We start from the raw sequence: 27,486 nt of genomic DNA on the forward strand, positions 1-27,486 counted from the left end.
AGAGGAAGGGGAACCCCCCCAGAACTGCCCCAGTGATCCTCGTTATTTCCGATGAGTGTGTAGTTTTCAGGGGGCCGGGTCAAATGACTTCTTTCAGATCTCCTCTGCTATCGCCTTGTAGTACTGGCGAGTACTAACTACCTTGGTCCTCTAGTACTGGGACCACACTGTTGTGGTGAATCTGTTTCCCAGCCGCCAGGTTACACCACGCCCCTGGAGAGGCGGAGCCCGAGCGGGGAGCATTGGCCATCAGTGCAGGGGAGGCGAGCGAAGAGCTCGCAGGGGACCAGTGGGCGATGGAGAGGAGAGGTACCAGGAAGGACTGGGCAGAAGAACCCGGACGGTAGGTCGGTCTGTGTTTGCCAATGAATGTCAGGGAGTCCGGGAAAATTATGGCAGTCCCCAGGCTGGTGAATTGCTCTCTGAGTGTTAACAATGGTGCAAATGAGAAGCTTTGTGCATTTGGGCTGGCGCATTAATGTGTGTGAAGTTACATGCTTTCGAGAATTAAGTTCCTGCTTGTGTGAGACACACGTTGACAATCCTGGTAACGGATAAGTGTTTGAATAATAATTTATTTGGGAATCCGCCCTGTATAAGTTCCCCTGGAGAGGGATTCCCCCGTTCATCACACTCATCAGGTCGATAGTGACTGACCTGCGGTCTTGATCTTGATATTATCTGATTTTTTTGTTATCAGTCGCGCAGAAGTTGACCTCCAGCCTAGGGGATTGCAACCAGTTTCTTTCACTGGCAGATGTGCGGTTGAGCAGGTCATGGGTTGAGACTGAGTTTCAGTGGTCATGTGAACCACAAACAACCTACGGGTTAAATTTCATACGAGAATGAGTAGAACAACTGTCCAAGTATAATGCAATCAGCAGCCTGCAAAGGTCTCCGGAAATTCTTCAAATGACAACCAGAACAAATATCTTCATAAAGACTTGAACAAAGGAACACATGTCACAAGGTGTTACGTCCAAATTACGATAAATAATTTGACATACACTTACATGGGAATTATTAGGCAAGTGATGAGAAACTGCTTTTGTCATTTATATAGTTTTGGCAGATGGATAAGTGGCAGGCTACTGCTCATCCTTATTCTGCCTCTTACTGAGTGGCTGACCACACCACATCAGAGTTGATCATCAACCACATAGTTGTCAGGGCTGAACTCCCCTGAAACAGGCTTCTGTCCCTAAGGAGAGGATGTAAGTCAGTGGGGAGGTGTTTTACAAGTCATCTAGTTTCCTACAGTCATGACCGTCTCTGGCATTCTCATCCCAAATTTAACTAAGTTTAAGTTCGCCTGCTATCTTGGTCAGATTTGAATTTATGTCTCTGACCTTTGTGTTTATTTCTGAACTAGTAATTCGATGTTGCTCCAACATAAAGGATGGGGTTTAAAGAGCATCTTAAACAAACAAAAAAAGAGGTATATGGAGGGAATTTCAGAACTTCGAACACCTTGGCATCTTTTGGCAAGGTCACCACTAATGATACAAGTAATGAGTTCCATACCAGGACAGCCAAGATGTCCTCATTCTTTAGCGAACATTTCCCCTCTTCTATCATAGATGAGGCTCTCACACATGTCTCCTCATTACCCCACAGCTCTGCTCTTGCTCCCCCTCCCCCCAGTTACAATAGGGACGCTGCCTGACCCACTGAGTTACTCCAGATTTTTTTGTTTTTCTTCGATTTCAACCAGCATCTGCAGTTCCTCCCTACTAATTATCCCAAACCTTGAGAGGCCAGAATTGGAGGTCACGTATATTGCAGAGGCTGGAGGAGATTGCAGAAATGGGGATGGGCAGGACAATGGAAATGACAAATGGATGGATCAGTTCAGATCTCGCCAGGGAGGTGTAGGGTGAATAGCGTGATTGGGTTAGGATGGGTAGCAGAGGTTTGGATTACCTGGTCCAATGATGGACATCACTCAAATGGAATAAGCCACTGCGTGACAATGCGAGAAATATGCAACTTCACTGATAAAATGACATAGAAAGCATTTGCAGAAGGCACTCCCTCAAGATGGCGGCATTTTCATCAAGATCCCCACCAGGGCCTCTTCTTCATTCTCCATTGGGCTTGAGGTACAACAATCAAGAGAGTTTAATTGTCATATGTACCAGCAATGGAACAATGAAATTCTTGCTTGCTGCAGCTTTACAGGCCCATTAATGCAACAACCCAAGAAATAAATATACATGAATCAATAAAACAATAAAATACTAATCAATAATACTTGGTTACCAGACTGTAATAGTGCAAACCCGAAGTACATAGTGCAACCAACAAAGTCCAGAGGAGATCACAGTTGCTTTGGTATTGTGGTTAATGTTGTGCAGTGTTCAAGAGCCTAATTGTACCAGCGAGGTGAGAGCATGGCTAGGGTGGTGTATGTCTTTGATGAAATTAGCTTCCATTTTTGAAGTAGAACCTCTTGTACATCCCTTCGATAGTGAGGAAGTCAATACCCATGATGGACTGGGTGGTGTCTACCGCTTTCTGTAGCCTCCTTTATTTGATCTACGAACCAGGTCCTGATGCATCCAGTCAGTATGCTCTCTGACCGGTACACCTGTAGAGTTTGACAGAGTATTTGGCAACATACCAAAATTCCTCAATCTTCTAAGGAAGTTGATAGGTTGATGAGCTTTGTTTGTGATTAACAGTTCAACAGAGCTTTATTTGTCATTCGGTACCAAGGTACCGAACGAAACTACATTGCAGTCACACAAAAAAGAACACAAGACACATAACCCCAACACAAACGTCCATCACAGTGACTCCAAACACCCCCTCACTGTGATGGAGGCAACAGAACTTCCACTTTCTTCCCCACGCCCACGGACAGACAGCTCGTCCCCGACCGACCCGCACAGTCCCCGCAAGGGGATGGAAGTCCCCGCGGCCGAGTCGTACCGGGCACTGAAACGTCTCGCGGCCGAGCCGGGCGATGGAAGGCCCCGCGACCGAGCCTTGCGCAGCTAAGTCCCGCGGCCAAGCCGCACCGGGCGATGTAAAGTCCCGCGGCCGAGCCGCACCGGGCGATGGAAGGCCACGCGGCCGAGCCGCACCGGGCACTGTTAAGTCCAGCGGCCGAGCCGCATCGGGCGATGTTAGGTCCCGCGGCCGAGCCGCACCGGGCGATGGAAGGCCCCGCGGCCAAGCTGCACCGGGCGATGGAAGGCCCCGCGGCCGGGCCGCACCGGGCGATGTTAAGTCCAGCGGCCGAGCCGCACCGGGCGATGGAAGGCCCCGCGGCCGAGCCGCACCCCGCGCCGTGAGGAAGAGACCTAAAAGAGAAAGGTTTCCCCCACCCCCCCACCCACACCCACACCACCACCCCCCACACATACACAACCAAAAAAAAACAAAAAACCATCCCAACACCGACACACAACAAAAAAAAAGGAAAAAAGACGAACAGACTGCTAGCGAGCCGCAGCCGTTAGGCGCCGCCACTTCCGCACTTCAATGCACTGCGCCCAGGACAGATATGCATGTCCCAGAACTTTAAGTTGTTGACTCTCTCCACCACTAGTGTGTCGATGAAGACAGGTTCATGGGCCCTTGACTTTCCCTTCATGGAGTCATCACTCAGCTCCTTGGTATTGCCAACACAGAGCAAGACAGTTGTTCTGACACCATTCAATCAGATTTTGTACCTGTGACCGGTAATCTGACTCAGTTACCCATTGGGTGGAATATTAAAGTGACCATCTTTCACAGTTTGATACATCCCTTACCTGCCTGGTTTGGATTACTCTATTCACTCCCATCCTCCTGTATGTTAATCCTATAATTTAAATAACCCATCAGAAAGGCAGCTCACACTTTCAATTATGTGTGTTTCAATTATATACAACCTTCTGATGACTGACCGCCTCGACTAAAAATATCGCTGTTTCTATTTCAGATCAGACTTCAGCTGCAAGTCATCAACAAGCAGTGAGTACTAAGAATGTGTACAATAGATCGACCCCCCTCTTGTTGCATGCACTGTAGTTTAAAAGGAAAATTTGACAAGGCTACACTAAAGTAATTTATTTCCATACATATATTACTGGAAAATGATTTCTACAAGTATGTAACATTTTCGGTATGATCTAACCAGTGGACGTTTACTCATGGAATAATTTGTCATTATTCTGTACCTTTCTAATTTAAATAGCCCTTCTGCCCCATGAGGTTATCAGGGATAATTGAACAAGAAAAACATTTATTTCATGTAGTTTCAGGACATCCCACAGTACAGTAAGATTAATGAGGTGCTTTTATAATGTAGTCAGTCTGTGATGTTCTGGGGCATGCATATCTACGCCCAGCAAGATCCCACAAGTAGAAGCTAAGGAGATAGAATGGAGGAAATCAGGAAGGTTGCCTCACTGTATTGTTGGTAACTGTTGTTGTATCACGTTTCTTTAAGTGCCCTGGTATAATATCCTGAATAATAACTTCTAACATTTTCTCTGTGACGTATATGTTAAGTTACATGGTCTGCAATGTTCTTCTTTCCATCTCCCTTCTTGAATAAGGGTTCAATGCGCTATTTTCAAATATAATGGAACCTTCCATCAAACAAGAGAGTTTTGGAAAATTAAAATCATGTTTCCTGCAATCATTGCCTGTCCACAACTGTTTGATAGGTTCACATGACAAGGGACCGGGCTCTTTGGCCCACCCAATCCACACCAACCATCACGACACAAATTGCTAGAGTTACTCAGTGGATCAGGCAGCATCTCTGGAGGACGTGGAGAGGCAGTGTTTCAGGTTGGACCATTCTTCAAACACATTTACACTAATTCCATTTTACTCTCCCCACATCCCCATCAACTCCTCCAGATTCTACCACACTTGAAGACACTGGGTGAGGGGGGGAGGAGTTTACAGTGGCTAATTAATCTATCAACCCACATGTTTTGGGGATGTGGGAGGCAGACAGACCATCTGCAGGAAGCACGCACAATCACAGAGAGAACATGCAAACTACACACAAACAGCACAGGAGGTCACAATTAAATCTAGGGCAGTGGAATTGTGAGGAAGCAGCTTTAATGGCTGTGTCGTTTTGTCCCACCCATAAGGTGAAGAGATTGGTTCTGTTAACTGCAGCAGTACATTAAAGCCACTAAGTGGCGTACTAGAGCCCATTTCAGATCCTACCATTTTCAAGGGAATCACAGTGGTAGAGCTGCTGCCTCACAATGCCAGAGTCCCAGGTTCGATCCTGACCGCGGGCGCTGTTTGAGTGGAGTTTGCATGTTCTCCCGGAGGTGGTGTGGGTTTTTTTTAGGTGCTCTAGTTTCCTCCCACATCCCAAAAGATGTGCAAATTTATAGGTTACTTGACCTCTGTAAATTGCTCTGAGTATGAAGGGAGTAGATCCAAAAGTGGGATAACATAGAACCAAGTGATCGATGGTTGGTGTGGACTCAGTGGGCCGTAGGGCCTGATACCATGCTGTATCTTTCAAACAATTAATTCAAACAATGGGGATAGGCCCCAAGTGTAGGCTAGATAAGGATGGTAACTTTTTTTAAGACTGCAACAAACATGATGAACATGTTAGGTGTTTGCAACAGACCACTCCTTTGTGGCTTCCATAATTTTTGTCTGAAAACCTATCCACCCTAAGGGTGGTACAGTGGTGCAGCAGTAGAACTGTAGCCCTCACGGTGCCAGAGACCTGAGTTAATACCAGACCTTGGGTGGTGTCTTTGTGAAGTTTCCACATTCTCCCTGTGACCACATGGGTTTCCTCCGTATGCTCTGGTTTCCACCCACATCCTAAAGATGTGTGGGCTTGGAGGTTAATTGGTATCTGTAAATTGTCCCTAGTTTGTAGGGAGTGGATGCAGAAAGTGGGATGACATAGAACTAATGTGAACCGGTGATCGATGGTCAGTGTGTTTAAACACTCTGCATTGACTTTGTCAACCTGTTTAGTACTACTGAACAGGTTTTAAATTCTAGTCAGTCTGCTTGTAACGTTGAGGTTTTTTAAAAACTGTCTGCTCCAGCTTCTGCTGAAACTTTACTGGAAACACAGCTCCCAAAAATGTATCTTGTGCCTCTAATGTTCCTCCCCCTCTCATAAGCAATCCTTGTTCCTCTTTCTTTAGGGCAACAATTGCAGAACCAGTGGGAAGGGCTTGCTTATGGCAGCCAGTGGCAAATGTTCTCTTTATTCACAAAATGCTGGAGTAACTCAGCAGGTCAGGCAGCATCTCGGGAGAGAAGGAATGGGTGACGTTTCGGGTCGAGACCCTTCTTCAGACTCCCTCTCCCTCTCCCCACCTCCTTAATTGGGAGGCGGATGGTTTTTGTCTGTTGATCGGGAAGACGGGCACCTTGACATTTTGGGAGAACTTCCAGCTCTCCTAAGTGGAAGAGTGAGTAGCCCCGGCATTCCCTCTCTATCCCTCCCCCACCCAAGTCGCACTAGCTTCTAATTTTCACTCTATAAACAGCTTACAATGGCCTGTTTCCTTTATCACCGTTATCTTTTTGCATCTCTTTCATTCATTGTTCTTTATCTCTCCACACCGTCTATATCTCTCCTATCCAGTCTGAAGAAGGGTCTTGACCCGAAATGTCACCCATTCCTTCTCTTCAGAGATGCTGCCTGACCTGCTGTTACTCCAGCTTTTTGTGTCTATCTTCGGTTTAAACCAGCATCTGCAGTTCCTTCTAACACACTCCAACTAAGGAGCTCTCCAACACTGCCTTAGAGACATGCTGAAGTGTCTGCCTGGCAATCACAATTGCCCCATCAAAGCAGTGTTACACATTTTAAAAGCATTGATACCTGCAGTTGTAATTATAGAAGTGAACATCTCCTGTTAATGAACATAAAAAAAACTGCAAATGTTAGAAATTTGAAATGTGAACAGAAAATTCTGGAAACACTCAATTTGTTAGGCAGCATCTGTGGAGAGAGAAACAGTTAATGCCTCAGATCTGTGAAACGCATTAGTCAGTGTATCATAGAACTATCATTCACTGCTGATATTTTAGTAGTGTTTGAAGAAAAACTTAACAGGTAATGCAAAAAATGAAAGATTGTTAGGTAAATACCCAACAGATAAGGAAGCACCATGGTTTGTTCATCTGTTGCCCTGCTGTCCATTCACCTACATTGGCCACTTGTCCTAATGTCTGTCACCACCTACTGTGTTAAGCCTTCTCCTGACCCCTGGCCTGATGACCTCCTGTGACCTTTGTCATTGTCCTCTGCCCTCCCTGACCTCTGCCACTACTCCTGGTCCCATAATTCTCTGTGCCCTCCCCCTCCCCCTTGTGACCTCAACATTCTAATTCCCTTTCCCCAGCAGTTGTGGCTGAGCTTTCAGCTGTCCTGTATCTCAATTTTGGATATTGCTCCATGTATCTACCTCACTTCTACTCTTGATGGCCATAATGTTTGCCTTCTCTCCATGCCCAGCTTTCCTCATAATGCTCACTTGAGATATTCCACTGCAAATAAGCAAAGGTTATCATACTTGTATATAACAAACACGTGGAAAGAGAATAACCCTCTCATGTGCAACTTTACTGATCTTCAAGCGTCCAACATGAAGCCTGCCTGAGTTACCTGCAAGACATTGTGGAGTTTGCACGTTCTCCCTCTGACCATGTGGGTTTCCTCCCATCATCCCAAAGTCATGTGAGTTTGTAGGTTAATTGGCTTCAGTGAAATTGCCCCTAATGTGCAGGAGGTGTTCGCGAAAAGGGGATAATAGTGAAGTAGTGTGAACAGGTGATGGATGATCAACGTGGACTCAGTGTGCCGAAAGGCCTCTTTCCATGCTGTATCTCTAAACTAAACAGTCGTTAGTGGAAAGCCTGCACAGCATTTGTTTACATCCGCGGCACGGTAGCGCAGCGGTAGAGTTGTTGCTTTACAGCGAATGCAGCGCCGGAGACTCAGGTTCGATCCTGACTACGGGTGCTGCACTGTAAGGAGTTTGTACGTTCTCCCCGTGACCTGCGTGGGTTTTCTCCGAGATCTTCAGTTTCCTCCCACACTCCAAAGACGTACAGGTATGTAGGTTAATTGGCTGGGTAAATGTAAAAAAAAATAATAATAAAAAAAATTTAAAATTTAAAAAAATTAAAAATTGTCCCTAGTGGGTGTAGGATAGTGTTAATGTACGGGGATCGCTGGGTGGCACGGACTTGGTGGGCCGAAAAGGCCTGTTTTCGGCTGTATATATATGATATGATATGATATGATTTATTAAGCGCTTTGCCCAGCTGTAAATTCATCCTTTGCACCAAAAGCAGCTTCTGTCAGCAATTAATTTTATCTGGATAGACAATGAATCATCTTAAATCAGAGCTATTCTCCAAAGGATTTTGGAGTGTATTAGAGATTTACAATTTAATCTGTGGGATTGCCTAGAAAAGGAAAGGATGGTGATGGAGCTTTTGTAACGTGTCTCTGATCTCCGGGGAACTGAGTTCAGATGCATCTTATTACATGTACAATTAGGAAAAAGATTAAGCTTTTATTTGTTTAGTTGGTTAGAGGCCCATCTGAAACAGCACAGGTTGTGAGTGTCTGAGTTGTCTGAATGCTTGGTCCTACTGGAAACGTCACTGAGTGTATTTTCTGGGCCCTATCCCTGGTTGTTGGTTACACTCGCTGCCATCGCCTCGGACAAAGGGTGCTATTCATGGATGTGTATGGGGGACCTTGTCTTCAAGCGGTTGCATTGTGCATTGAGCTTTAAACTGTGTGTTGTTTGTTTTTCCGTCATTGGGCTGGTGGAGATGGATGCGTTTTGTCTTTCTAAAAGAAGCTCCGCCAACAATACCCCAGTCACAAAAATACTTATATTTCAGATGCTTGGGACAATTGATAATGATGGTACTGGAGACTCATGCATTGACATTAGATCCAGGTTACACAGCCTAGGTTGTGAAGCTAATTTTTTGAAGCTGTAGAAATAGCATCCTTACGCTGCTTGATCAGATTCCATTCATATCTTGGGGAAGAAAGGGGGGATATTGGATCAAATCATCCTATGATCATCTAAATTCAAGGGAATAAAAAGACTTGCCTTTGGTTAGCACTTTACCTGATCTTAATGTCTCTTGATTTGGCAACATAGCCTACAAATTAGATCTGTTACTTTTAAGTGTGAGGTTCGGGAATATGCCTGTGTACAAATCACAGTTAGAGAGTGCAACCTCTCACCTCCAATTACCAGGTTCAATCCTGACCTTGGGTCTGTCTGTGTAGTTTGTCATAAGAGTCATGGAGTCATACAGCTTGGAAATAGGACCTTCACCCAACTACATTAGTCCTACCTGCCTGTGTTTTGCCCATATCCTTCTAAACCTTTTCTATCCATGTATCTGTCCAAGTGCCTTTTGTGTGTTCTTCCAGGAGACCACATGAGTTTTCTCCAACATCTTAAATATACGAGTCCCTCGTGTGAAGGTGGGAAGTAGAATCTGGGAGTAGTTGACAGAAGATAAAATGGGATTAGTGTAAATGGGTGCTTGATGGTCAGTGTAGACTCGGTCCTTTATCTGTGCAGTATAACTCTGTAATACTATATTAAAGTTAACATCTGGAACTATCCTCTTATAAAATGTGTTGTATACTACGTTTATGACGTGTATAAAGGCCCATAGAAGGATAAGGTCTGAATGCAGACAAATAGATATGGACAAAAAGGTTGGCATGGACATGATAGCCCAAAGAGCCTGTTTCAGAGCTGTACACTTCTATGACAATTCAAGCACAACTTCCTTGTACTACCATTGTGCCAGGATAAGATAAAGACGAGTATTGCAAATGCTGCCTTAGATTCCATATATACTTTGTTGCTATCTTCTGGGATTTATGGGCATGCATTCCTATATCATTCATACTTTTCAGTGACCTTTATTGTTATTATTTCGCTTCCCCAAATGCATTACGTCATACTTCAGGTTAATCTACAATTGCCATTTCTGTGGCTACCTATCCAGTCTATTGAAGTTTTCCTGCAGCCTGCAACTTTCTTCCTCAATGTATCTCACACTGCCGGTGTGGTGAACAAATGACTCATACTGCAATATTTATGCAAATCATAGATATATATGTATATATATAACCATGGAAAGAAAGATTCATAGAAATTAGTCCTACAGAATCTAGCGTACAGACTACTTTTGCATTCACTCTGTACACACTTGGGCAATTTACAGAGGCCAATTAACCTACAAACCCACACATTTTGGGGATTAGGAAGAAACTGGAGCACCCAAAGGAAACCAACATGGTCAAAGGGAGATCAGGATAAAACCTGGGCCTCTGGCACTGTGAGGCAGCAGCTCTACCAGCTGCACCTCTGTGCTGCCAAAATATTATCCTTTCTGGAAAATGTACTCTGCTCAGAATTTTTTCCCCAGTAATTTAATCTGCAATGAGCAAATTGATTTTCACAGAATTACTTCCCAATCTCAAGCACCTGATCTCGGTACCTGATTTCAGTTTGTTTATGAGTCTTGGGCAATGCTATGAAAGTTAACATTTATTGCCTAACTCTATTGTCTTGGAGAAGGTGAGGCAGCTACCATGGTAGAAGCATCTCCAGTTTTGTTTTAATTTGTTGCCAGTGAGCCTGCAATATGGTTTATCTAGAGTTGATTTGTAAAGGTTCTTCTAAAGGGCAGAGCTGTGACATTGCAGGTTCTATTCTGGTGCTGCGTGTGAGAAATTTGTACATCTTGCTGCTAGTGCGTGGGCTTCCCGAAGTGCTCCGGCTTCCTCCCACATCCTAAAATTGAATTGCTTGTCAGATTAGGTTCTAGTGTAGAAGTGTGTTGTCGGAGAACTGTGGGGTGGGGAAAGAATACGTTGGAGGAAAATAGGTGGGGAAATGGATTGAGGGGAATGGTGTTTGAGAACCAGCGTAGAGTTGATAGGTGAATATAGCCTCTTTCTGTGTTGTACAAAAATATAATAATCCTAGCATATACAAATCAGGGGCAATAAGAACTTTTTTTTCATCCAGTGAACTGTGGCATTATAGAATGCATTGTATAAAAGGGTGGTGTGAAGATACAATAGTAGTTTTCAACAGAGATTTGGAAGTAAAATTTCAAATTGCAGTTGTTGGGAAAGAGCAAGGATTAATCGGATAACTAAGAGATAACATAGACAATGAGCTGAAAGGTCCCAGTGGGCTTCAATATTTTATTGATGCACCAGGAACCTTTAAACACAAGTGGGATGAAAGACAAAGCCTTGATCTAATATTTTCCCTGAAAGATGGCATTGCTGGAGCTTCCCAAATGCCACTGGAGTTAGTGATGATTGTGCGTGCCAATCTGACCTGCAGAGGGGGGCAGTCATCTGCTCCTTCTGCCACTAATGTAGGGTCTCTGTGCACTCCATTTGCTGCACGGACTAGAGGCTCTCAACCTTATAGACGTTTATACAATTATGAGGGGCATAGATAGGTGGGGATTGTCTTTTCTCAGGGTAGAGGAGTCTAATACTGAAGGGCATAGGTTTAAAGTGGGAGGGGAAAGAATCATAGGGGATGTGAGAGGCAAGTTTTTCCACACAAGAGGTTGATACAATATTGGAATGAGCTGCCAGAGGAAGTGGCATAGAGGGTTTAATTACAATGTTTAAAATACAAAATACATTTAGACTGTTACATGGAGAGGAAAGATTTAGAGGGATATTGGCCAAACACAGGCAAAGGGGATTAAGGTAGATAAGCATCTTGGTTGGCATGGATGACTTGGGTCAAAAGACCCATTTGCAAAACTCAATGAAGCCATGAATCCTTTTGCAAATGCATCCAGATGTTTCCAAGTCGGCCGAGATATTGCACAACTTCAAAGAGGTTTGTGTACATCATTGAATCCTTTTCTGCGTCTACCTGCCATGACAGAGCTCAGAAGAGAGCACCTATTCCCAGAGTCTGAGCTAGATATTTACCCAGTTTAGCCCGTTGAACAATTGTTGATCTGATTGTTCCATGGTTTTGAGCACATAAACTTAATGAGAGCAATTGAAGGCAATCGAGTAACAGGGGGGGCTGAAGAGAGTGCTTATCCAGTGAATTGCAGTGTCTTCCTGACGATGGAGTGAAGTAGAGAAGATGGAGTGAATGATCACTTTTCAAACAGAACAAGCTTCAGGCAAAGGAAATATTTGAGGGGTTATTGAGGACGACCAGATGAATGGAAGTTGGGAGGAGAGGTGCTTTGAAGAACCAACATTGACAAGATTGACCAAATGATTTGTGGTGTAGTCTACGAATCTATGTTAACATTGATCCAAATGTCTTCCCCCCTCTTGTTCTCTCTGCACGTGCAGGTGAGTTGTGCTTGGAAGATGTGGCCAATCCCTTCCTGGTCACTATGCACATCATCACCAACCCGGGCGGTGCACCAGCCTTGCAGAAAGCCGTCGATAGCCTGGTAACTTGGATCGACCCCAGCCTACGGCTCTTCGTGGCCTCCGATCGCAGTTCCCCGCTGTCGGTGGGAGGCGAGGCTGACGCGGACCAGCCAGCGCTCGCCGTGATCGTCTTCGTCCGTGAAGAGTGCGGGCAGCAGATCTCCCGGCTGCACGAGTGCTTCCTCCACCCGCCGTGGCAGTACCATCACACCGAGAGGGTCAAGGGCAGGATCCTCCCTTACATGCCCAGGAACCAGGACTTCTTCACCCTGGCTGACCACGCCATTCTCTGGGCCGTCAGGCAGGTTCACTACGGGAAAGAAATCGTCCGCCTCACCCTTTACTGCAGCTTCGACAACTTCGCCGAACAGGTCGGGATGTACGAACTGATCCTGAGACGCGTGGCGTCAAAGTACAAGTCGGACTTTGTGTTCTTCACCGTCTACTCCAGCATGGAGGTGGAGATTCAGCTGTCGTTGAAGCGGCTGCCAGCAGGTCGGCTCCCAGCTCCATGCCCGTCCACTGTGCTGGAGTTCAGAGTTCACGCCGTGGGCTGCCTGGTCCCTCTCCTGCCCAATCCCTGTAGCCCCATCAGTGAGAAACGATGGCAAACCGAAGACTACGATGGCAACAAGCTCCTGTTACAGGTAACATTGCCCCCTTTGTGCAAGGAGCAGGACATATATATTGTTTAAAACCCCCCTGTTTCCAAAAGCATTCCTGATAAAATGGTGACTGACATATCCAGTTCTGGGTGGGCCTTCTCTTGGGATCGGTTTCATGGACGGGAGAGGGCAGTTCGTGGTCTCTGCCTACAACCTCCAGAGCTGGCTGTCAATGTCACAGTGCAGGCGATCGAGGGTGTTCATTAGTTCATAAGTCAAAGGAGCAGAATTAATCCATTCGGCCCAAAGACTTTGCTCAGCCATTTGATCATGGCTGATCTATTTTTTTTCTCTCAACCCCATTCTCCTGCCTTCTCCCCGTGACATTTGAACGTCCTTACTAATCAAGAACCTATCAATCTCTGCTTAAAAAATATCCATTGACTTGGCCTCCACCGCTTTCTATGGGAATGAATTCCACAGATTTACCACCTTGTGACTAAAATAATTCCTCCTCATTTGCATTCTAATGGTACATCCTTTTATTCTGAGGCTGTGCCCTCTGGTCCTAGATTCTCCCACAACTGGAAACATTCTCTCCACACCCACGCTATCTAGGCCTTTCATTATTTGGTAGGTTTCAATGAGATCCCCTCATCCTCTGAACTCCAGCAAGTACCGGCCCAGAGTCATCAAACACTTCTGCAGCATCAAAATCAATACAAAACTGCATCTGTGGCTGAACCGTCAATGTGACTCAAGGTTTGTGGGCAAGTGGTTAGTTTGGGGAACCTTAAAATTTACAATGCAATTTCTGTTCAGTTATCAAGAGTCAGACTGTTTGGAAACAGATTCAACGGTCTCTCCAGGTCTGCATTGACTGTCGACCACTCATTTACACTAATCCTATGCTCGGCCCATTTAATTCTCATCAGCTCCCTCCAGATTCTACCTCTCACTAGGGGCGATTTACAGTGACTGAGTAACCTAGCAACTGGCTTGCCCTTCTCGATGTGGGAGGAAGCCAGAGCACCCGGGGTAGGTCACTGGGAGAACACGTACACTCCACACACAGCTCCGAGGTCAGTATTGAACACGAGTTGCTGGAGCAGTAAGGCAGCAGTTCTCCTGGCTGTGGTGTTGTGCCTCTCACAGTTCATCGTCTGTGAAAGTACGTTTGACTTGGAGTCATACAAGACGTACAGGTATGTAGGTTAATTGGCTGGGTAAATGTAAAAATTGTCCCTAGTGGGTGTAGGATAGGGTTAATGTACGGGGATCGCTGGGCGACACGGACTTGGAGGGCCGAAAAGGCCTGTTTCCGGCTGTATATATATGATATGATATGATATGCACGCACCACGCTTGTTGGTTAGGAGTCAGCTTTTCCTGCCCAAGCTGCAAACCTCGGGTATTGCCCTGGAATCTCCAGGAGCTAAAGATTATTCCATCTGGAATTTGCTCCAAGACAACTAGGATGGGGGAGGGAAGTTGGGATCATTAAAAAAAAAAAAAGATAATTTATTGGTTAGAGGAATATTTGCTCTGCAGAAGTGAGCTGCACAGGGTAGACAGGGATCATGTGATGAGATATCCCTCCCAGAATATGTCCGATCGTATTCGGCAAGATGTTACAGTTGTCACTGATTTAGCCCAGAGAGTGATCAAGGCCAGCTTGAGTACAACAAACATAATCCCCATTTCTCAGACAGGCCACTGATATTCCCCAGTTACCAAATAAAAACCCACTCCGGATGGAAATATGGAATCCCTTGTGAGCCTGTTAAGAGTATCACAGGGTTTAGGCACACCAAATGCCACTCCCCTCCCCCCAGCCTCTATCTCTCTGTTCCACAAGGTGGCTATATGATTACATTTTTTTATGATTTACTGCCGTCAGGCTCAGAAGCTCTCAGCTCCGACCTTCCAACTGTGCATTTGGTGTCGTCTGATTTAGACACAGTGCACAATATAAGTAATGATGAGAATGTCTATATATTTTTGGATAAGATTGATGCACAAAAGGTGATTGAATTTTTCACAGCACCACACAGATATTTATTTACACTCAAAGTTCTCCCTCAATCCATCTATGTCAGTGACTGGCTCTTTGCCTGTCTCCTCCTGAGTCACTCCTGCCTCCCCCACCCCACTCTGACTCTGCCTTCCCTGTCACACCTGCTCAGTGTGGAATGGCCTACATTTTACGTTAATGACAGCATCAATGCTGACAGTTCCCAAAGCCATTGCCGGCAGTGTTGGGATTTCTGAGTGAAGTTGCCTCCTCAACTGGTGTTACTGCTCCAGCCACACTCTGTTGGGGAACTTAGGTGTCTGGTGGGGTTCTTGAGTTAGGGAGCCAGCACATGGAGAGTTCAGCCGGTAACTCCAGTGGAGGAAAGTAGCTGCAAGAAGCATTAAAGTCAACAATCAGGAAAGTCTTAACTAAATATTTGCATTTTTAATTTTTAAGTACTTACTGCTTTTAGTATTCCAGGTAAGTTGGGGCAAGGATCCCCCTAATTTTGGGTCATAGATTTTTCTGCCCTCTCCATCCACTCTCCTCGTGAAACAGGGCCATGTTGCCAGGGAAGCAACTTGCTCTCCATCGTGATGTGCTGTTGTTCACAATGCCTTGGGTTGAACACAAACTCTTCCCAGTGGTCATAGAGAGTCATAGTCATGTAGTATTACAGTGTGGAAAGAGGCCTTTCGGCCCAACTTGCCCACACATGACATGTCTACATAGTCCCACCAGCCTGCATTTGACCCACATCCCTCTAAACCTGTCCAATCCAAGTACCTGTCTAAATGTTTCTTAAACATTGCGATTGTACCTGCTTCAACTACCTCCTCTGATAGCTCGTTCCATACACCTACCATCCTTTGCATGAAAAAGTTACCCCTCAGGTTCCTATTAAATCTTTCCCCCCTCACCTTAAACCTATGTCCTCTGGTTCTCTATTTCCCTACTCTGGGCAAGAGACTCTGTGCATCTACCTGATCTATTCCTCTCATGATTTTGCACACCTCCATAAAATCACCTTCTCAGGAAAGTCACCCTCCTGCGCTCTAAGGAATAGAGTCCTAGCCTGCTCAACCTCTCTAGCTCAAGCCCTCAAGTCCTGGCAACATCCTCGTAAATCTTCTCTGCACACTTTCCAGCTTGACATCTTTTCTACAACATGATGCCCAAAACTGAACACAATACACTCAATGCGGCCTCACCAACGTCTTATACAACTGCAACATGACCTCCCAATTTCTAATCTCAATGCTCTGACTGATGAAGACCAATGTGCTAAAATACTTTTTGACCACTCTCTTTACCTGAGATGCCACTTTCAATTAACTATGTTCCTGGTCACCTAGATCCCTCTGTCCTACAACACTCCCCAGAGCCCTACCATCCACTGTGTAGGTCCTGCCCATGTTAGTGTTCCTAAAATCCAACACCTCACGTTTCTCTGTATTAAATTCCATCGACCATTCCTCAGCCCACCTGCACAACCGATCAAGATCCTGCTGTAATCCTGTGGTCAGTCGCCAGCTCGGGCAGCTCACCATCGCCCAGGAATGCCGACCTGCTCTCACACGTACAACGTGTATCTGCAAGATGGCATCTTAAAACCATGTGTTGGATGTTGTCTAGCTTCTGGAATTGTTGGAACTGCACATGTCCAGTTGACTGGAGAACGTTCTGCCACATTACTGAGTAGTGCCTGGGGGCTGGTGGGAAGGAGCTTGGTTGTGAAGAGGTGAGTGACTTACTATAAGACACCCAATGAAGTTGCAGTACATGAAGTTGGTCCAGTTAGATACTGGTCAGTGGAATATTGATGGGGGGATGGGGTTGGTGGGACTTATCAATTGGCAATGCTGTTGAAAACCAAGGAAAAGAGAACATCTTTCCCTGCTACTTAAGTGGTGCAAATGTACGGATGAATCCTTCGTATGGAATTTGTCTGGAGTTTGGGCACATATTGCCTCATTACCTGCAGAGTTTCAAATGAAGTTTAATATTACCACCTCCTCTCTAAGTCTGAGAACAATGTCACATCCCCAGGCATTGCACACCTGTCCCACATTCCAGGCATGATTCCCTCCAATTGGGACTCTGCCCTGCAACTGCCCTCTAGTGGCACCTGTCAAAGTAACAAACGACATCCAACATAACTGACTGATTTACCTGTTACAATTCATCACATCATGGTCCACTCCTACGCCTTTCAAAGTATATCTGCATCTGTCTGGTTGAATTGTGATCTATCTAATCATGCCAAGAGCATCATCTGCATTAGCTTCCAGTCGCACTTCCACACCAACTCTGTCTGATTGGTGGATCCTTGGCAGACATAAGAGTTCAAACCAGGCTCTACAATGATGTCACCCAGCTCTTACTCACCCTCAGTATCACCTCCCTCAAATCCTCTCCGTCATTCCATTCCTTGTCCATCATCCAGTCTGGACAAACAGAAACCTCTTCCAACTAAATATCAAGACCAAACTGTCATCCTTGGTCTCATTAATGCTCTGTTCTCTGCCGCTGATCTTCTGTGGTTGAACCAGATGGTTCACGACTCTGCTGTCATATTTGACTCCAGTGGTAAGCCTCCAAGCATAGACATGCCTCCTACCTCCACCTCCATTAGGTACCCTGTCTCCACCACCGCCTCGTCCTTTACCCATTTGCAACTTCGTAGCCATTCCCACATGCTACCCTTGCTCTGTCATTCAATACTTTGCTGTCCGTGCACCAATTCTCATTTATCTCACCCACATTGGCTTTGGTTTCAGAGCCCAGTTTCAAAAAGGATCTCACCACTTTCTATATGTTTCTCAAGGCCTCACCCCTGCAGCTTCCAACAAGACACCTGCACTCTGCTTCTAGCTTTTTGCACATCCCAAAATGTAATTAGCTCACCAGAGTCAGTGAGCCTTCAACTATCGAAGTTCCAGGAACTGACGTTCCCTCACCTCTTTGTTCCATGTCCCCCCCTTTTTAATTGCTACTTCACGTGCGTCCTTTGGTCAAGCTTTTAATGATCACACCCAAATATCTCCAAACATTGGCTCAATATCAAATTTTGGTCGATGGTATTTGTACAAAGCACCATGCAGCATTTTTACCATATTGAAGGGGCTATGTAAATACAGGCAATTGTTGTTGAATGTTATTTTAAATGTTAGCAATATTTAAAAGCAAAACCAAATACTCAAGCAACCTAACACTGCATGAACATGGCCTTTTCATATCTGCTTTAAGTTGTCACTAAGTCTGTGATGTCGCTCATTGTTGACCAAGTGATTGAGTGGCCTGGAAGACAAATGGCCTTTGTTGCATCAGTCAATACCCATTTCACATGGATTTACAGCATTTTCTCTCTGGCACACACTTAAGCGGGAGATACCAGGCAGTGCTAGGTAACCCTAAGTGAATAGGCTTTAAAGGCCTTGGCTCTGTGAGAGAACCGATTTATACATCATTTAATGCACACAGCATTTGAGAGCTATTCACACAAAGTCTCGGCTTTAAAAATGGGAAGCCTTTTGTCTATCGCTCACAGACAACACAGCCTCCACTACATGCACAAATCTGGTGGATCCATATCTCAATTAAAGGCCCAATTTAAACATTAGATTTAAAATGGTACTGTTGTGGAAAGGAAATAATTGCAAAAATGGATCTTAACTCTGGCCAAAACAGAAGTGACATCTAGTCTGTAAATCAAAGATAGACACAAGGCTGGAGTACGTCAGCGGGTCAGACAGCATCTCTGGAGAAAAGGAATGGGTGACGTTTTGCGTCAAGACCCTTCTTCAGACATTCAGAAATTTGTTCTATTGAGTTGGATGACTAAGCCAGAGAAATTCACATTGATGAAATTAAAGAAAACTGAGCCTAGGGCTTCGGAATTGATCTTCAAGCAATGTGTGTCAGGAATTGTTTGCAAAAGAACAATCTAAGCATTAACAAATTAGCTCGAGGAAACCTTCAGCCAAGCCAGTTGCACTCGGAAGGATAAGGCAGTGTCTTCCACCATCTCTGCCGGGTGTCTTCTGAACATTTCATGTGCGGAAATTCAACAAAAGTGTAGGATACAATACAGTGAGTGCAGAATGTACAATGTAGAAAAAGCAGCCAACAGCTGTCCACAAAATCAGATCATCTGTAAACAATTTAAAGTAATATTGATTGAGGCTTAAAAACTGGTCAGGATGCTGGGGAGAATTTCTCTGCAGTTTTACAAATGCTATTGGATCTTATGCCCGTCAGAGAGGGTTGATAGTGTCTCAGTTTAACATTTAATCTGAAACAGAGCCCTTTTAGTAGCTGCCCCTCAGCACCTCTCTGGGAGTGTCAGCCTGGATAACATGCTTAAGTTCATAGTGTGGGACTTAAACCACTTCTTCCTGCTGAAGGAAAGATTGGTAGCATGGCTCCCTGCTTACCACTCATCCACCTAGGAGCAACAGCCTACAACTCAGAGCCATTTAATCAAAGAGTTGGTAAGAAATTATTACCCCACCTGTGCTGTTGGAAAATTCAAGGAGAAAGAAGAATAATCCCTTTTAACCACAGCAGGGACATGCAAAATGGACACACCAATTATGGCAGCCCAATTTCACCAGAAAACAGGCCTCAATTTGAAAGACATCTTACCCCAGGATGCAAATAAAAAATATCTCAAATGTTATGGTTTAATAGGATCCAAGATGGCTCCCAAGCCAGGCGACTCTTTCTGTCCTAGTCACAGAAGTGGATCGGCAATCACACATTACAATTGCTCCACTCTTTTACATCTCCATGTATTTGTACACTGTTTCTTTTTTTTCTGTGCAGGTGCAGGATTTGTTCAGAGGTCCGTGGAGAAGGAGGGGAGTTCCTCAGTTCACCAATGTGAGGAGTAACTCCTTCACTCCCTTGTGTACAGTGATGCCTCGTGACTCGGGCTGTGCACCAGAACGATGTGGTCAACACCAGCTGAGTAGCCACAAGCCCCACCAGTCCAGGGGGATTGGTCGCTTCTGTGGGAGTTCTCAAGAAGATCTCTGGGGTGGTAAAGAAGGGGACACCAGTAGACGTGACATCAGTGCCTTTGGTTACTCCCGGACAGCCCAGCGCAGCAAGTCCCTGTTCTGTCTGCCGACCTTCACCGGATCAGTTTCCTCCTCGTTGTCTTCCTCGCCGCTGGGCGAGATGGCTCTCTCTCTCTCTGAGCGCCGTCGGCTGACCAGAGTCCCGGCCCGAGGCGTCGTGCAGGGTGTGGATGGCACTGCGGAAACAGATGTAGACACGGGGTTAGCCACCTCCTGCTCTGACCTCTCTGTCTCCACGCTGGACAACTTCAGCCACGACTTGAAGGTTGCTCTTCCCTCCTCGCGGAAGTGCAGCAGGAATCTGGCATCCGCTCTCTTCAATTCCTCATTCTCGGCAAGACACCCACTCCCTTCCTTCTACGAGCAGAGTCCCGGTTCCTTCCCTCACTTCCAAGAGTTCTCCCCCTCCCGTCTAAAGCCTCGTTCTCCATCTCCCCGAGCCCCCATTGCCACCTCTTGGCTCTGCCACAGAGCAAAGCGGTCCTCATGTCCGGTAGCAAACTGTGCTGCTGGGAACAAAAGGTGCCCTGAAAGCCAACAGGCTAACACTTGCCAAGACGCAGAGCAGGAGTTCTACATCTGACCCATTTGGTAGGGCCCTGGTCTCCTGTTGGCGATAGGCACGGTGAACGGTTGAACACAAACAGCAGGCATCAGATTATTCTGCTGCGGTGAAAGACAGGAAGAGTTGGTCACAGTGACCAGGTCACTGTGCTCTTTCAGGTGACGGTGAGGTTTGGACATTACTGATTTAACAAATGCAACTGTTCATAAGCAACTGAGATGAGAGGAGGTCAAAATGAAATATCCCTTCTGAACTGACTACATTTTACATGTCCAACAAGACATACTTGCCAGAAATCAAAAAAGTAAGGATTAATTACCTGATAGAGGGGAATGGAGGCAGGTGTTACAAAACGTGTCATTAGATCATTCTTAACAAAAGTATCTGCAATTCCTTTCTGTTAAAATGTGCAAATTTGTTTTATAATTCTCAGATTTCAACCAGAGAATGGAATATTTCTGGTCATTGACATTATTTTAGCATTACTATTGATCCAAACCAAATTAAGTTTGCAGTCAGCGAATTGATATGCTCCTGATTTGACCGGGTCAGTTGAGAAGAACTGCAGCAGATTCAACAGAGGTTTGTCAGTCCTCAAACATGGCTGGCCTCCTCCGCGACACGCAGCTGTGATCATCACCAATGCAGACCTAATCCAAGTGCTGACCAGGGTCGGATAATAACACACAAAGCTGGAAACATACAACAGCCTTGTCTCCTGACCTGACCTGCTGAGTATTTCCAATATTTAAACATAGAACACTACAGCACAGGAACAGCCCTTTGACCCATAATGTGTGTGCCAAATGTGATGCCAGGTTAAATTAAACCCATCTGCCTCCATGAGATCCATATGCCTCCATTCCCTGCATATCCATGTGCCTATCTGAAAGCTTGGTAAATGCCACTATCGTATCTGTCTTCACCCCTGACAGCACGTTCCACCAATCTTTGTGTAAAAAAACTTCACTGCACATTGTCTTTAAATGTTGTCCCTCTCGTCTTAAAGCTAAGCCCTCTAGTCTTTGCTATTTACACCCTGGGAAATAGATTCCGACTGTCTGCCCTATCTATGCCGCTCATTATTTTATATAATTCCATTGGATCTCCCCTCAACATCCTACACTTCAGAAAAAACAATCCAGATTCTTATAGTTAATGCCCCCTAATCCAGGTAGCATTCTCATAAACCACTTCTGCACCCTCACCAGAACCCCCCCCCCCCCCCCCCACTGCCCCATCCTTCCTATAATGGGGCGACCAGAACTCCACACAATACTCCTAACCAAATTCCTATATGGCCGCAACATGACTTCCCACGGACCTTCTAGAGACCTGGATGCCATGATACCTCTATACATAATTTTGTGAAGGGCCTTGCCATTAACTGTATACTTTCCCCTTACATTTGACTTTCCAAAGTGCAGCACCTCATGCTTGATCATATTAATCTCCATTTGCCAGTTCTCCGCATACTTCAGTAGCTAATCTATATTCCACTGTATAATTTGACAGCCTTCCTCACTGTCTGCAACTCCACCAATTGTGATGTCATTTGCAAACTTACTAACCAACCCATCTACATTTATATCCAAGTCATTGATAATGTCACAAACAACAGAGGTCCCAGCACAGATCTCTGCAGAATTGCACTGGTGACAGAACTCTAGCCAGAATAACAACCTTCCACCATAACACTCTGTTTTCTAATGGTAAGCCAGTTCTGAATCCAAGTGACAAAGACACTGCATCTCATGAATCTTTATCTTCTGGATCAGCCTACCATGAGGGACTCATATCAAATGCCTTACTAAAATCCATATTGGCAACATTCATAACCCAATTATTTTTATGACATGACCTGCTGACTGTTCCTAATTAGTCCATTCTCTTCCAAATATGAATAAATCCTATCTCAAAGTATCCTCTCCAATAGCTTCCCTACCACTGTGTGAGGCTCGCCCTGCCTATAATTTCCTAGATTATCTACTTCCCTTCTTGAAGAAAGAAACAACTTTGACTACTCTCCAGTCCTCTGGGACTTTGCCTTTGGCGAGAGAAAATACAAAAGTCTTTGTCAAGGGCCCTGCAATCTCCTCTCTTGCCTTTCTCAATAACCTGGTAGAGATCCCATTAGGCCCTGAGGATTTATCCACCTTAAACATTTCAAGAACTCCAACACCGCCGCCCTCCTAATCTCAAACTGCTCCTGCATATTAGTGTTTCCCACAGTGATCTCATTGTCATCTCTATCCTTCTCTTTGGTGAATACAGATTCAAAGTTCTCATCTAGTACCTCGTCTGTAATCCTCTGACTCCTCTTTTACTCTTGAGCTGGCCTACCTTCTTCCTGGTTACACGCTTGCTTTTAATGTACCTATAGAAAACTTGGGATTTTCGTTAATTTGACTCGCCAATGACATTTTCTAATCCCTATTGATCCTCCTAATCGCCCATTTGAGCTCTTTCATGCTTGCTTTATATTCCTCAAAGGCCCTGTCTAATTTAATCTTTCTAAATCTTACATTTGCTTTCAAATTTCCAACCAGCTGCATTTTTGCTTTTCATTTTCTAGGGTCAACTGCACTAACGGTCTTCTCAACCTTCCACACTGTAACAAAAAGAGAATTGGCTGCCCCTTATGTGTATAGTACACCTATATTATGCATTCCACTTGCAAAGATTAAACCTAGGCCAAAATCCCAGGCTGCGAATTAATGTTGGAGAATCTTCATCCTGCATCCATCGATGGACAAGGTTCACTGGTCTAGGTTTTTGGTGTCAATGGGTGCACTGTCAATTCAATCCTCCTTTGCAGTAATCCTCTCACAGGCACAGCAAGCCCCACCAACACAGCCAGCCTATGAGTGCCCTAGTGGTTAAATTACTGGACCAGCAGCCAAGGTTCTGGACAGTTGATGCAGCGATACAAGTTCGAATCTCACCCTGGCTGCTGAGAAATTTAAATTCTGGAATTAAGTTTGGTCCCAGTAGCAGGAACTACTGGATTTTGGCAAAACCCATCTGTTTCAGTAAGATCTTTCAGAAAAGGATATCTGCCATCCTTACTTGGTCTGTTAGTCCAGACCCACCAATGCGGTTAACTTTTAACTGGTCATGATCAAATGGTGTGCATTAACTTTGATCTAAATTTAAAATGGAGAATATTGATAAAACAGAATTATAAAACATTAACATAGAACTAATAGAAGAGCTGCACTGAACCCAGTATGGAGCAGAATAGGGCCTCTGACCATTGGTTGCTGATGTCTTGTAGCCATCAGTACTTGTTGGAATGTTTGCCTGACTTCATGCCTGTTAAAATTGGCCCCTCTGTAGCCCACTTCTGCCATACTCAGGTATCACAAAATGCTGGAGTAACTCAGCAGGTCAGGCAGCATCTCTGGAGAGAAGGAATGTGTGACGTTTCGGGTCGAGATCCTTCTTCGGACTGATGTCAGGGGAGGGGGCGGGTTTCGAGGGATATCGGCCAAATGCAAGATGGGGCATCTTGGGTGGCATGGACAAGTTGGGCTGAAGGGCCTGCTAATGTGATATGACTCCAGATATTCCATCCACTATCACCACACTTTCAGAATTGCTGCACTAAAACACAACCTCCACATTTGCTAGTTAGTTTAAACATGTGGTGGCACCGGACAAAGAAATCTCTTTATTTGCTCTAACAATACCCCTTACATCAACACCTTTACTAAACTTCTAAAGGACACAAAGTGCTGGAGTAACCCAGTAGATCAGGCTGAAACCTGGAGAAGATGGATAGGTTACATTTTGGGTCAAGGCCCTTCTTCAGACTGTAGTGGGCTGAGGGAGAAGAAAGCTGAAAATATAGGAGGCCGGACACAGTGTGGCAGGTAAGCTTCTCTTCACTTCCACCTATAAAAGGTATATATCAGTTCTCTCTATGGAACTTTCATCTGCTCTGGGTATTGATTTGTTTTGGCTTTTGCATCTGGCACACATTGTGGAAACGAAATAGGATAAGTGAACCTTTTTGATTCTTTTGGAACAAGCATGTTAAGTTCTAAAATGAAACTGCACATGACTGCAAAGCAATAAACGTGGAGGTAACTTATCCTAACATGCCAATAAACAGGGAGTGATCTGGGACAAGACAGAGGAGGTTGAAGGAATCTGAGGGGTAAAGGTTTCACACAAAGTTGGTGTCTGGGATGAACTGCCGGAAGTTGTGGAGGCAGGAACAGTAACTACATTTAGTTACTGAACTAAATGTAGTTACTATTCTGAACAGGTACTTGAATGAGCAGAGCATGGAAGAGTTGGAATAAATGCAGACAAATAGAATTAGTATGGTTAGGTATGATGGTCAGCATAGACATGGTGGGCTAAAGAGCCTGTTTCTGTGCTGTACAATTATGACTTCGGCTGAAACACCCACTGGATGCACAGAATTAGTTGGTTCTAAACCATCACAAGGAAGCTTCATTTTCAGTCCAAAATGGCATGGATTGTCTATTCATCGTTATAGAGGGCTAACCCTGTACAATATTCTGAATGTTGTAACTGTTTCTTAAAATTAAAAGTGCCTACTGATTTTTCAGAACCAGAATTCTCACCTTTAATTGGAATTGGATAGCGTTCTTAAGTAGCTGCAAGTTTTGAACAGACCATATGTTGGTTCAGCAGTTGTGATATCTGGCCCCGGTGATGTTCTCGCCTTTTGATTGAGCCAGAATTATCAAAAGAGATTGTGTTAACATGTGCACCTACATTCAAACTGAAAACCTATCTTTGGTTGGTGTCTGCACACTATATTATTGCAGAAAAATGTTCTGCATGCATTGGCACTAAAGTCGTGAGCAATAGGGGTGCTGATTCAGCTCACAATAGCATGTGACAAATAAACATGTATGTGCATGTGACAAATAAACTTGACTTGACTTGACTTGGCAGTCTGCTCAGGGAGAAACCTACTGTGCTTAACAATCACTTTGGTACAAACACCACACTTAACACAAAAATGTAGCCCAATTCCTTCCTACCTCTGCTTTTAAAACACTGGTTAAAAACTACAGTACCTTCAAACCAAACCTGTGATCACCTGACCTAATGTCTCTATATGTGGCCATGTTTGATTTTGTCTGACTTTGAAGAGGCATGAGAAGTTTAGTTTAGCTTAGAGATACAGCGTGGAAATATGCCCTTCGGCCCACCAGCGATCCCTGCATATTAACACTAACCTGCTCACAATTGGGATTTTTTTTTAAACGTTTACCAAGCCCATTTACCTACGTACCTGTACATCTTTGGAGTGTGGGAGGAAATCGATCTCGGAGAAAACCCATGATGCCTTCTTGCAATACAATGTACACTCAGTATGATCCAGAGATCACCTCTTCTGCCTGATTTTGTTAATCAATGGTCTGAGCCAAAGACCATAACATTAAGAGCCCTAATAGATGCTGTAAGCTTGAGAATGCCAAAAACATACCCTTCACCCTCGCTAAAGGAGCCCAGCCTGATTGTAAATTAACTGGCTAACTTTTGGGCGAATGAGTGAGGAACCTTCAGTCTTCTGGAGAATTATATCTACTCATTTGTGCTGTAAATAATAAAGTACATCGCTGTATCCAGATTGCACTCACTTTACGCAATGGTAATTCTAAAGCTCGGCAGCACTAGTTTTACACGTACAAGGCAGACATATTCATATTACGCCCATGGGCAGCCAATCTCTCTGCAAGAGAAACCCATGGAAGGCTCTTCTAATGCTCAGCTGTCATACCCACTGAAGCCAGCTCATCCACAGGGTGAGAAAGTGGTAGAGCCATTACCCCACAGTGCAACAGCCCAGGTTCAACCTGAACTATGGCTTTGCTATGTGGAGTTTGCACTTTCTCCCTGAGACCATGTGGGTGCTCTGGGAATATCCCACATCCCAAAGACACATGGATTTGTAGATTAATTGGCCGCTGCAAATTACTACTAATGTGCAGGCGAGCAGTAGATTTGATGGGAATGTGGGGAGAATAAAGTGAAATTAAAGTATGATTAGTGCACATGAGTGCTTGATGGTTGGCAAGGACTCTGGGCCGAAGGACTGGTTTCTGTGCTGTAAAAGTCTGTAACTCAGTTATTGTTTGACTCTCTGTACATTAATAAATGGCTCACCAGGGTGCCATCAAACACAAATCTTAAACCTCTCTCCTTCCTTGCTGCAGAATCCATGGTATTAATATTAATAAGGGTCCGGACACGAAATGTCCTCTATCCATTTTCTCTAGAGATACTGCTTGGCCCGCAGAGTTACTCCAGCACGTTGTGTCTATCTTTATTAAAACTAATTGTTTGGCTATGACACCTGCTGAAGATGGACGCCATCCTTGCCTTGGTTTCATAGATATCCTTGAAACTGCCCACCCCACCAGCTCCACAAGGCCCTTGGAGGAAGCCAGTCACAATTTTTAGTCCATTGACATTTTGCTCTTAGGTCACAGAAATATGTTAGCATTTGGAAATTAAAACAGTGTATGTGATAAACAAGCAAAATCATTTAAGGTCATCACAGTCCTCTCCAACACAAACAAGTGTATTTCAACAGCAGGCAAGATTTCTCCATCAGCCGCACTGCCAGTTGCCATAGAAATGTATGGCGGCATCTGTTTCAATGTGCTTTACAACTGATTGGAAAACACCATTTTACTGGACTCAACCAAACCAATCTGTGAAATCAAAGGACCTCATAGCGGCTTATAAGTTCATGAGGGGATTAGATAGGATGAATGTACAGAGACTTTTAT

The 27,486-nt window shown here is 44.8% G+C and overlaps 1 protein-coding gene across 1 annotated transcript; it reads left to right on the top strand.

Moving 5' to 3' along the window:
• Nucleotides 1–258: 258 nt before the first annotated feature.
• On the top strand, nucleotides 259–27,057 carry fam124a (family with sequence similarity 124 member A). Its single transcript, XM_078409437.1, has 4 exons — nucleotides 259–343; nucleotides 3,932–3,963; nucleotides 12,350–13,080; nucleotides 19,883–27,057. The coding sequence occupies exons 1-4, from the start codon at nucleotides 297–299 to the stop codon at nucleotides 20,720–20,722; spliced, it is 1,650 nt and encodes a 549-aa protein (XP_078265563.1). The 5' UTR covers nucleotides 259–296; the 3' UTR covers nucleotides 20,723–27,057.
• The last annotated feature ends 429 nt before the right edge of the window (nucleotides 27,058–27,486 follow it).

This window comes from Rhinoraja longicauda, chromosome 12 (assembly GCF_053455715.1).
Source record: "Rhinoraja longicauda isolate Sanriku21f chromosome 12, sRhiLon1.1, whole genome shotgun sequence".
In the NCBI taxonomy this organism is placed as follows: domain Eukaryota; kingdom Metazoa; phylum Chordata; class Chondrichthyes; order Rajiformes; family Arhynchobatidae; genus Rhinoraja; species Rhinoraja longicauda.

Coding starts and splice junctions, on each gene's coding strand:
- fam124a (XM_078409437.1), top strand. CDS start 297: ATGGAGAGGAGAGGTACCAGGAAGGACTGGGCAGAAGAACCCGGACG. Junction 344..3,931: donor TGGGCAGAAGAACCCGGACG/GTAGGTCGGTCT, acceptor TTTCTATTTCAG/ATCAGACTTCAGCTGCAAGT. Junction 3,964..12,349: donor CTGCAAGTCATCAACAAGCA/GTGAGTACTAAG, acceptor CTGCACGTGCAG/GTGAGTTGTGCTTGGAAGAT.